The 12190-nt window shown below is 39.0% G+C and overlaps 1 protein-coding gene across 1 annotated transcript; it reads left to right on the top strand.

The window, feature by feature from the left end:
* Positions 1-3519: 3519 nt before the first annotated feature.
* LOC132986319 (deoxycytidylate deaminase-like) lies at positions 3520-11763 on the top strand. The gene is made up of 6 exons (XM_061052959.1): positions 3520-3636; positions 4666-4750; positions 5325-5460; positions 8268-8384; positions 8493-8589; positions 9696-11763. The coding sequence occupies exons 1-6, from the start codon at positions 3620-3622 to the stop codon at positions 9754-9756; spliced, it is 513 nt and encodes a 170-aa protein (XP_060908942.1). The 5' UTR covers positions 3520-3619; the 3' UTR covers positions 9757-11763.
* Positions 11764-12190: the final 427 nt, after the last annotated feature.

Genomic DNA, 12190 nt, shown 5'->3' with positions numbered 1-12190 from the left:
TAAATTACATTAAACAATGTAGGCTCAATCTAATAGTTTTGTTATAAATCTACACTAATATAATTTACTAAAGAAGAAGAACAATAATCTAGGCTACATAAATATTTGTACAAAATGCATTAGCTACAAAAAAAAGCTGTTCCCGCAAGATACCGCTGAGTAACCATGGTAACATACAGTTCCTGTTTCCGTGTGAGAGAGGGAAGTTTGTCCCAAAGCCTGCCGCTGTATTTCTACCCTAGGGTTTGAAAAAGGGCCCTTGTGTGTCATGGGCTTCACTTGTTTTGTCTTGCAGATATCACAGAGGAGGATGTAGGCATTGCTAATTTACATACTGATTTGCATTGCTTACCAACCTGCCCTGAGCAGAGATACACATTTCTTTTGCGTGACCAATGTTAATAACAGGGCGTTGAACTAATAAACAAAGCCTATCTGTTTGACAAACACACCCAGATGAACCACACCTGGTGCAGGCTTAATGACAAAGTAAAACTGACCATTTTTGTTGATAGTTGTGTCAAATCTTACATGATAATTTCAGCTATTTTTTCCCCCAAACATTTTTAACTTAATTCAATCAACATCAGCGAAGAGGATTATTGTTGGGTTTATTGTCTTGAGTAGCCAACTACTCACTTTATAATCTTTCTAAACTTCGGTGTGCACAACTTTTTATGGAAAATAATCAAAGTCCTGTCTCTTATTGACGCCTGTCCCAAATAAAGGCAGGATCATTTCATAGGCCGAAGTTAATAAAAGCCTGGCTATTAATAGAACTTTTACGTTTTGTTTTTTTACTGTTCCTTATGCAATGTTTACAGTTTTACTAGATACTAGAAATTGTTTCGATTTGAAAAAATGAAAACATGAACAAAGCCTTTCTGTTATATATTAAACTTAAATATACAATTTAAGCTTTCTCTTAAAAGGCAAAAGTGTATTACAAGCAGCCAAAGGGTGGAGCAATAAGAACCAAATGCAAGTATTTCTGGAAAATTTTGTTGAAGAAGTTATTCATCAAGTTTAAAAAGACAACAAAAGATAAGTGTGTATTATTGTTTCTGCAGCACCACCTGAGGGTTAAATGGTATGAAATCTCCATCTTAATACAACTTAATACAAATTCTAACCACCACAGGAACATGTTTCCATCATAAATGAGATACCCCGTAAGTCTCCGGAATCAGACCATTAGAGTGCCTGAGCAGCGGTGTTACACATTGAGTGATAAAATCACTGTAACATTTTATCACCAAGAAAAGTAATAGCACACATCTCCTCACCAAGATGTACGATTTTAGAGTGAGAGCTGGCAACAGATATTCTATATCTTATATAATATTAACCTAATTAAACTGCAGGCTGCTCCCCTGGTGTCTGTTAGAGAGGAGACATGTTGAAGATTTTACTGGAAATGATTCACAAAAGCTTTTTCTCATGAGATGACTGTTTTTTAGATGACTGTTTTAAGGTTATTTTGTCACAAATCATTGTCTGATATACAGACAAGCTGAATTAAAAGGTAAGAATCCAGACTGTGTGATTCATGTCCTCTTGTATTTTATACATCTGTTTTGACCTGAAGGAGAAAGAACTACCTGGAGGATTCTGAGTACTTCATGGCTGTGGCTCTCCTGGCTGCACAGAGGAGTAAAGACCCCAATACTCAGGTGTGTGTGTGTGTGTGTGTGTGTGTGTGTGTGTGTGTGTGTGTGTGTGTGTGTGTGTGTGTGTGTGTGTGTAGGATGAAGAGCACCTCCAGCCTGCTGAAGAACTCTGAATCCTCTACAACAGACTGCAAATAATCTAATATAAATAATAATTTTTCTTGTTTGATCTAATGTCATGACTTAAGCACATTTTTATTTTACTTTCATATTAAAAATGTATTTTTATTAAATGTATCCATCTGCCTGTTTTTGGTGTTTTATGATTATAAACTTGGCAATAAACTGAACAAACGTGATTCTAACTTCTAAAGAACAAATATTGTTTGAATGAAATAACATTTACAGTAAAAGAAAGTCCGGGCTGAAGAAAGTTCAGTCCTCCAAACTATAAAATGATTCACTCTTTAAACTGAGATGGGAAATCTTTGTATTTCTTAGTCTGAAAAGTCCCAGAATCGAATCTTAACGTCCGCTATATTGCTTGGAAGCTATGCTAACAGGCTCTATGGAGAAAGCTGATAATGGCGAAAAAATATAAATATAGCGGCGAGACGGCTGCTGCCAACAGGCCGGTCTTGTGTCTTGGCTGCTGCGGCCGCTGGCCGCCGGGGGCGTCGCCGGCCGCCGCAACACAAGACTGGCCTGTCGGCAGCATTCAAAGTAGCCTACAGCCTAAACAGTATGCATGTTTTTTAATACCTCCTGCAGAGTGATACAACTCAAAGCCATTTTAAGCTTCTTGATAGATGTGCATGCATTCAGAGGTAGAACAACTTCTGACTTCTTCCAATTAGCCTAAAGACACAGTGCACAGCTCCACTGCTCACCTTTGAATGTAGGAGTCTTTTCATTAAAACTGCACTTAAGGTTTATTTACTAAACATTAGATCACCATTTTCTCTCCCTTATTATGTAAAAAACCTGTATTTATAGATAACAGTGGGTCCGTACTTGAGAGGGACTATAAACTGGTCTTATGCCACTCCTTAACTTTCAGTGTGAGGGTTGATGTCTGTTGAAATGTTGTTTAATCTGTATGAGCTGCTGTTGATACTGAATTTACAAAATTATAAATAAAATGGGATTTTGCGCAGCACTTAGTATGACGTCATCAAATAGATTTACTTCTCTCAGCACCCCCAACTAAAAAAGACTTCCAGTGTCCCTGGTGTTAGCAGACTGCAGTGGATTTCAATCATCTTACTGGTCAATCTGAGAGTTAGACCTGCCGGCAAGCAGCAGGTTTTCTGATCAAATGTTCTGTTTTTGTTTCTGTGCGTACTTTAATGTTCTCTGTCTTCTGTTTTTCTTCCTCTTTCTCCATCAACATCTTGTACGATATAGCCTACGTTTAAATCGTTTTAGTTTCATAATCAATGCCCTCATGCCTTAGTTTCAGCATTTTCATTAAAAGCTTTGGCATGTCGACGTATTCTAGCAGGGATTTCCACAGGCGCCAGCTGTCGGCCAAACAGCCGACTACTCACTTAATGTTAGCCGACTACTTTCTTCCTTTGTTGATTCAGTAGTAGTAGTAATTTATTACGGTCAACATACAGTTTTCGTGTGTTTGGTATCATTTTAAAGGGGGCATTTTTTATTTTAATTCAAGCCCAATTGTGCAAACATTGACAAACATTGAGGTAACTGTGGCTCTTCAAATAGTCAATGACACACATTTATTCACAATTTTTGCCATAAATATACTTTTTCTTTTAGCCCTGTGGCATCTAGGAACATCAGGGATATAAAACTCAGAAACTGGAATACTCACAGTTCCAGGTCAACTATTGGCATCCACTCGCTGGCGACTCCACCCGCTGTGACCTCATGTGCATAGCACCTATATATGTGAGACAGTGTTGAGTGTCTGACTCAAACACAGCAACATCGCAGGAGAAGCAGGGACAACATCGATTCACTTCTTTGATTTCATCTGGAAAAGGATGGCTCTTACAACTGGGTAACAACCAGCATAGACCAGCACAGCATTCGATACTGATTGTACACAGTTGAATATTATTTCTGCTCTAAATTTACAATTTTATAATCTTTCTAAACTTCGGTGTGCACAACTTTTTATGGAAAATAATCAAAGTCCTGTCTCTTATTGACGCCTGTCCCAAATAAAGGCAGGATCATTTCATAGGCCGAAGTTAATAAAAGCCTGGCTATTAATATAACTTTTACGTTTTGTTTTTTTACTGTTCCTTATGCAATGTTTACAGTTTTACTAGATACTAGAAATTGTTTCGATTTGAAAAAATGAAAACATGAACAAAGCCTTTCTGTTATATATTAAACTTAAATATACAATTTAAGCTTTCTCTTAAAAGGCAAAAGTGTATTACAAGCAGCCAAAGGGTGGAGCAATAAGAACCAAATGCAAGTATTTCTGGAAAATTTTGTTGAAGAAGTTATTCATCAAGTTTAAAAAGACAACAAAAGATAAGTGTGTATTATTGTTTCTGCAGCACCACCTGAGGGTTAAATGGTATGAAATCTCCATCTTAATACAACTTAATACAAATTCTAACCACCACAGGAACATGTTTCCATCATAAATGAGATACCCCGTAAGTCTCCGGAATCAGACCATTAGAGTGCCTGAGCAGCGGTGTTACACATTGAGTGATAAAATCACTGTAACATTTTATCACCAAGAAAAGTAATAGCACACATCTCCTCACCAAGATGTACGATTTTAGAGTGAGAGCTGGCAACAGATATTCTATATCTTATATAATATTAACCTAATTAAACTGCAGGCTGCTCCCCTGGTGTCTGTTAGAGAGGAGACATGTTGAAGATTTTACTGGAAATGATTCACAAAAGCTTTTTCTCATGAGATGACTGTTTTTTAGATGACTGTTTTAAGGTTATTTTGTCACAAATCATTGTCTGATATACAGACAAGCTGAATTAAAAGGTAAGAATCCAGACTGTGTGATTCATGTCCTCTTGTATTTTATACATCTGTTTTGACCTGAAGGAGAAAGAACTACCTGGAGGATTCTGAGTACTTCATGGCTGTGGCTCTCCTGGCTGCACAGAGGAGTAAAGACCCCAATACTCAGGTGTGTGTGTGTGTGTGTGTGTGTGTGTGTGTGTGTGTGTGTGTGTGTGTGTGTGTGTGTGTGTGTGTGTGTGTGTGGTGTGTGTGTCTATCCATCGATCTGGATCAATACACTGATTGGTTTGACAGCGATCAAATCGATCAACATCATCATTTTAAAGATACTTCTATAATTTGTAAATCCCACCACATAGATTACACCTGGACAGAACACCCACATTTATTTAACTACCATATTCTGCGATTTTTTAAAATCCTTATACGATCGCAAAAGAAGATCCTATACAGATAACAAAAAAGGTAACCCCTTGCTTTCTACCCTTCACTAAAGTAGTGTGACTGAGCGATAAATTGATTGTATCTATTAATTCCTATTTGTGGACTTTGTGTGAAAGTAAAAATGTAATCGTTATCCAAAGAATTTAAATATGGTATCATGATGAAACTGGTGATTTACAGCTCTGTGTGTGTGAGTAGTGTGTAGTCACTATCGTTTATACACACTACACTCAATGTCTTTTTCAGACTAACCACAGAAAGCGTCTGTAACAGTAGCACCTGTGTTGTGTGTGCAGGTGGGCGCCTGTATAGTGAACCAGGAGAACAAGATCGTGGGGATCGGTCATAACGGGATGCCAAACGGCTGTGATGATGACAAGCTGCCATGGGCCCGCACTGAAGAAGATAAACTGAAAAATAAACATTTCTACGGTGAGATCTGATTTATTTTAATATTTGACTGTCTGACACTTTTTTTGTATTGGTTTAACACTGTGTACAGGTTTTTTCTACATATTGGGCCTAAAACAAAGTAGCCACTGGTCCACCACCTCCATTATATTTCTTTCTGCCCACAGCCCTCGTCAAAGTCTGACAAGTGTTTTCATTACGCCGATGTGGAGGCAGTTTGTCATCGTAATCAGTCCTTTGCAAGATAAAAATGTGCTGGCAGAATCACGAAAGATGAAGAAAGAGAAAGGAGAAGAAGAAGTTCATTTTCCTGGGTTCCTGTTGTTGACATGCCCCATACAAAAATCCAACAATCACTGAATTGTCCTTAAAGGGATACTTCACCCATTTGCATTAAGCTTTGTATCATTAGAAACCTGGTAGTATTTTTGAATGGTCGTGCATCCAGCCCTCATTTCCTCCTGAGATGGGAAATCTTTGTATTTCTTAGTCTGAAAAGTCCCAGAATCGAATCTTAACGTCCGCCATATTGCTTGGAAGCTATGCTAACAGGCTCTATGGAGAAAGCTGATAATGGCGAAAAAATATAAATATAGCGGCGAGACGGCTGCTGCCAACAGGCCGGTCTTGTGTCTTGGCTGCTGCGGCCGCTGGCCGCCGGGGGCGTCGCCGGCCGCCGCAACACAAGACTGGCCTGCCGGCAGCATTCAAAGTAGCCTACAGCCTAAACAGTATGCATGTTTTTTAATACCTCCTGCAGAGTGATACAACTCAAAGCCATTTTAAGCTTCTTGATAGATGTGCATGCATTCAGAGGTAGAACAACTTCTGACTTCTTCCAATTAGCCTAAAGACACAGTGCACAGCTCCACTGCTCACCTTTGAATGTAGGAGTCTTTTCATTAAAACTGCACTTAAGGTTTATTTACTAAACATTAGATCACCATTTTCTCTCCCTTATTATGTAAAAAACCTGTATTTATAGATAACAGTGGGTCCGTACTTGAGAGGGACTATAAACTGGTCTTATGCCACTCCTTAACTTTCAGTGTGAGGGTTGATGTCTGTTGAAATGTTGTTTAATCTGTATGAGCTGCTGTTGATACTGAATTTACAAAATTATAAATAAAATGGGATTTTGCGCAGCACTTAGTATGACGTCATCAAATAGATTTACTTCTCTCAGCACCCCCAACTAAAAAAGACTTCCAGTGTCCCTGGTGTTAGCAGACTGCAGTGGATTTCAATCATCTTACTGGTCGATCTGAGAGTTAGACCTGCCGGCAAGCAGCAGGTTTTTTGATCAGATGTTCTATTTTTGTTTCTGTGCGTACTTTAATGTTCTCTGTCTTCTGTTTTTCTTCCTCTTTCTCCATCAACATCTTGTACGATATAGCCTACGTTTAAATCGTTTTAGTTTCATAATCAATGCCCTCATGCCTTAGTTTCAGCATTTTCATTAAAAGCTTTGGCATGCCGACGTATTCTAGCAGGGATTTCCACAGGCCGACTACTCACTTAATGTTAGCCGACTACTTTCTTCCATTGTTGATTCAGTAGTAATAGTAGTAGTAGTAATTTATTTCGGTCAACATATACAGTTTTCCATTAGGAAATGCTAGAATAAAAAAATAAATACAAAATTTTCAAAGGCATGTGCATTCATGAAAAGACAAGAAGAACATTTTGACGGAAAAGGTTTAGGCTGAAGCTTTAGCTTATTATACCTACAGTTGTTACAAATCTTATTATTTAAGGCACTACTAGTTTAGTTTAAAAAAAAAACATATCAGAACAAAATTTGCAAACCATCAACCAAACGCAACAAAAGGTTACCGTTTTCAGCTGAAATTGTTGCCGTGTAAACAGAGCCAAGGTGTTTGATGCTTAAAAATATTCTGTGGGAGGACAGCCCCCCAGACATAATTCTAGCTTTCAGTGTTTAACTGTTACACTTTAATGTTGTATTATCAACGGTGGGATAGGGTCTTTCCATTGAAATAGTACCAGTCTCCTGGCTAGGAGAGTAAAAGGTGAGCATGTTGATTTCCCATCTATTTAGAGGGGCTTCTACTGGGGCCACACCAAATAGTGCAATGACTGGAGATGGTTCCACTGTTTTCCCTATCTTAGAGAAAGTCTCAAAGATGGTTTGCCAAAATGTGAGTTTTGGGCATGTCCTAAACATATGTAACAGAGTGGCTGGCGCCCGCTTGCATCACTCACATGTGGGATCTATGTCTGCGTTTATCTTAGAAAGCCTGGCTTTAGACCAATGTAGACTGTGTGCAATTTTGAATTGAATAACAGCATGTCTAAGACATATGGAAGGGGAGAAAATTGACTGTATTATTTTGTGCCAAACTGCTTCTGAAATTGGTTCATCCAAGTCTGTTTCCCATTTATCCCTCAGAAGATCTAAACGCGTCAAATTATGCTTGTTGAGCAATTCAGACAACACATTTTAAAGTCAATTCAAACAGTTTACAGATTATTTAGACTTTTCTGAGTTACTCGCAGTTTGGTTAAACTTTGTTCTCACTTGTTTGAAAGAGAAAGGCTGTAAAATCATTTGAGTCACATATTAAAGTGAGTTTGCAGGTCTTAAGTTTTGTTGACGTATTAGATTTCATTGTAAAACTGTCTCCTAAAGAATCTTTTATCATATTTTTCTACTTCTTTGTCTTCTTCAGGAGACATGTTCCCATACTTTGTTCCTGCTTCTCTCCAAAGCTTTAATTTAAGACCTGTAGCTAGAGCTATCCGTGTCCTTGTTTGCAATGATTTACCAGCAAGTTTGAAGTCTTCTTCTTTTGTGTGTCTCTCAGTGTGCCACGCAGAGCTGAACGCCATCATGAACACTAACAGTGCTGATGTGAAAGGATGCAGCATGTACGTGACTCTGTTTCCCTGCAACGAGTGTGCCAAGCTCATCATCCAGGGAGGTGTGTGTGTTAACATCAAAACATTTTTTATTTTTATAGTACCTGTAAATATGATTGCACCACACAGTAAAACAAAATTTTACAGTCCTGTTTCCTCCCTCTGTCCAGGTATAAAGGAAGTGATTTATCTCTCTGATAAGTACAAAGACAGGGATGAGTTTAAAGCCTCCAAAAAGATGCTGGACGTGGCAAAAATTCAGCACAGGTAAGTCAACTACTCTGCTTTCTTACCTTGAAGAACAACACTCAGATACATGAGTACTATTTTTTTATGTTGTCTTTGTAATGGACCTCTTTTGTTGCACCAAATCTTTTCTAAACTTTCATCACCTGTGCCAACTTGTTAAAGGGATACTTCACCCGTTGAAACGTGAATCTGTATTGACATTAGGTCATATATGTAGTAGAAATGTGAGATACGTTTTGAAGGTGGGTGCCTTCTTGACCGAGAAAAGGCAGAAAGTGTCTTTTTGGCTCAACTCCCAGAATGCACTCGGCTGTGGCGGCTGCAGCAACTGCCTCGCCACTATATTGCGGTTCGTTGAGATAGCCACGAACATCCAATTCGAGCACCTCAGTAAAATCTTTAACCTCAAGTTAAACATGAATATACCCCTTTTCTGGCCTGTGCTCACTGTAATTGTCTCTTGTGTTGTATCGTAAGTGTATTGTCTCTAAAAAATTTTTTAAAAAAGGAGTGCATATCTAAAAACAGCTACTTCTGTCCTTTGCATCATCACTTTAAATGTTCCTGAATTCATTATTGGTGTGTTCACACATGCACCAAACAGGTGAGCTGTATGTGTGAACAACAAACAGCTGAACTATTCACCCCGACTTTACCCAGAGTTTGTCATGCAAGCCTCTTAGCAATGAGCTGATGTTTAAAATGAGCAGGAAATATTCAGGAAAATTCACCGCCAGCGAGCGGGAGCAGGTGATGACGTTTACATTACCTGTTTGATCTTTGTCTGCACGTAATGAAGCTGCTTTATACTCTTTTCTGCACTCTTTTTGAGAATATGTTATATTAAACATCACATTTATGTAAAGTAGCCCTGGATCTAGAAAAAAATGACTTGGGATGCATCTGAGATTAAACGGGGTGCAGCTACAGTGACCGGCAACAGCAATGTGAAATAGATGTTATGGGTCCCGCATGTGGTCCACGGTGAACACCGGTGCATCCATTCAACTGAGTGTGCAGAAATTTAAAATATGGGTGCAATGCATCTTTTTGCATGTCTTCTGTGTTTTTCCACGTGTGACTTTGTGTGTGTGTTGTTTTCTTCTCTCTGTGTGTTCTTGCAGGCTGTTCGTGCCCAAGAGGACTGAGATTGTCATTAATTTCAGTTCCATTACCAGCAGTTAAATGTCGAACCAACCGACCCAAGAGACATAAAGGAAACGGCCCACTTAGGGGAGCTGCTGAACGAGGAGAGGAAGAGGGGAAAGAGGAGGAGACTGAAAGGGATTTTGATGCCTCGTTCCTGCAGGTCTTCTTGCCCCCTGCTTTGTCCAAAGAAAAACTCAAGGGCACCTCGACTTCGGTGTCTTTTGATATTTTGATTCAAGATAATTTTACGGTCGGTGGTGGAGGGTCTATATGTCCTGCTTTTTTTCTTTAAAAATCACGTAGGGGTGAAGGAAACAGGGGGGCTGTTGATTTTTAATCTTTGTGGATCAGATCGTGTCATGTCTGTCAGGGGGTCAGCCCTATGTTCCCACATTTCTATCCATGAGCCTATGACGCCTCCAGAGGGCTGGAAAGTGACTCCGAGCATCCCAGGAGCACCCCCTCTCTATGCCAACCCGGCTTTCCAGAGGTATTGATGCACTGCAAACTATGGTTTGCGTCCAGTTGCTGCGCTTCATTCGACTGATCTGACTGGAAGCTAGTCAATGCGAGGCCTCTGTGCTACTTAGTTTAGTTTGTTTATTTAAAAGGACAATGTGCACTTACATTAAATGTTTGCAATAAACAAAGAGATGGGCGCACCAGATTTAGCTAAAAGCTACATTCCATATGTAGTTCATTGCCACTGGATAATAAATTGGGTGTAATTGGCTACCACATTGGAAGAAAGGGGGATAAAATCTGATACAAATTTATGAAAAAGGAAATGTGGGAACATAGGCACGCTCCCGCCTGTCTGCACAGGGGAACACCTGACACCTGCTTTTCTTTCTCCTTCAAACAAGGCACTTTGAAATTAATTTATGGGACCTTTAACATTAACGCTGGAAGTTTTCAGTAAATCTTTTTATTTTGGAAACGGGTAGATTTTAAGCTTGCTGTCAAGGCACAAAAAGTGACAAATTTAATTTCCACTGAATGTGATTCTTGTTTTATTGTTTGGTTTTATGCAACTAAAGATGGCCACACACTAGACGATTTCAAATTCTTAACTGATTTTAAAAACACAGACATACGGGCAGTTTCTAGGGATTTTTAATATTATAATCCTCAGAACGCGCACACTAGACGACTCTGCCAGAGCGTGGGAGACCACACACCTGCCGTTTGAAGTAACGATTTCACAGACACAAGATCGCACAGAAACTTGCGTGATTAAACGCAATTTCAGAAGAAAAACATATAGGGACGATCAACATCGTCAGCTGTCAGTCATATTTGTAACCAAAGGCTGCAGCGAGCAAAAGACAGAAAGCAGTGGGAGTCAATTCAATTAAACAAGTCGTCTGGTGATTTTTAAGTTCTTCTGGCATTAAGTTACATTTCCGTCTCTTCCAAACAGAAGGAAGCCTTTTTCAGTTGGGCAGCAGCGCCATAATGTAGCTCCATCGTCATAACGTCTTGTCCTTTCATGGTTATTCAGCAACAGCATGATATTGGTGTCTCTTTCTGAAATCACACACACAGATACAAACAGACACACACACACTGGCTGCTCTCCCCTTCTGGCTCCGCTGATCCTGTCTCACACCTGTATCGCCTCCTTTACTACCTCCAATGGCGGCACAGAGGTGGGATCACTTCGTCCCCCCGTTACACCTCCTTATCATTCATAGTGAAGGAGAAACGTCACAGGGGCGTAAATGTCCCACCTTGAACAGTCAGTCTGAACTGGACCGGAGAGCATAAAAACATTGTCAACATTTTGCTACTGAATAGTTGTCGATGTATTTGTGTAATTTAGACCGTGTGCAGGGTATTAACCTGAAATTCTTGTTAATTAAAAACCCGACATTATCCGATATATGGCCTGAGGATGATTATTTTAGTTGCCATGGTATTGAAACATAATGATATAATTTGATTTTTACTAGACTTGTATGGAAGTTATGATTCTGGTATTGTGACAATCCTTGTTGTAATCATGCTAAAACAATAAAATAAAAAAATGTGTTCATGGAATTTGGTGTCTTGTTTTTTTTCTTTTCGTTTATATTCTTTACTTTAAATATTCCTTATATCTATGGTTTGTCTTCCACCTGGTGTTCGATTCTCATTTTTGTAACGTGTTTTGATATCCAATAAATATCTTTAAAAAACAACAACAAAATGACCCCTCACTAAATCACATCCGATCTTTTGTATTCCCCCTTCCTTTAGGGTTCTGTTGTATGTACATTTGTTTTAAAAATTTGTTTTTTTTTCTGCCAACACCTTCAGTTATTAATTGACAGAATGAACTGCAAGTTAACATCTTTGTTATCCGATTACCGGTACACAGTGAAAACAAGTTCACCTCTTCAATGTAGAACTGAAGTCAACACCTGCTCTCACCTTTAAATCTCCTCTGAGAACTTTAGAGTAAAGATATCGACTTTATTGTCTCAAT

The sequence above is a fragment of the Labrus mixtus genome, chromosome 2 (assembly GCF_963584025.1).
Source record: "Labrus mixtus chromosome 2, fLabMix1.1, whole genome shotgun sequence".
NCBI classification, from domain to species: domain Eukaryota; kingdom Metazoa; phylum Chordata; class Actinopteri; order Labriformes; family Labridae; genus Labrus; species Labrus mixtus.
The sequence above is the reverse complement of the archived record's forward strand: the minus strand, read 5'-3'. Positions and strand labels throughout refer to the sequence as shown.

What these genes read in the sequence shown, in the direction of transcription:
- LOC132986319 (XM_061052959.1), top strand. An exon ending in CAAGCTCATCATCCAGGGAG is followed by an intron (nt 8,385 to 8,492) that starts GTGTGTGTGTTA and finishes CCCTCTGTCCAG; the next exon opens with GTATAAAGGAAGTGATTTAT. An exon ending in GTGGCAAAAATTCAGCACAG is followed by an intron (nt 8,590 to 9,695) that starts GTAAGTCAACTA and finishes GTGTTCTTGCAG; the next exon opens with GCTGTTCGTGCCCAAGAGGA.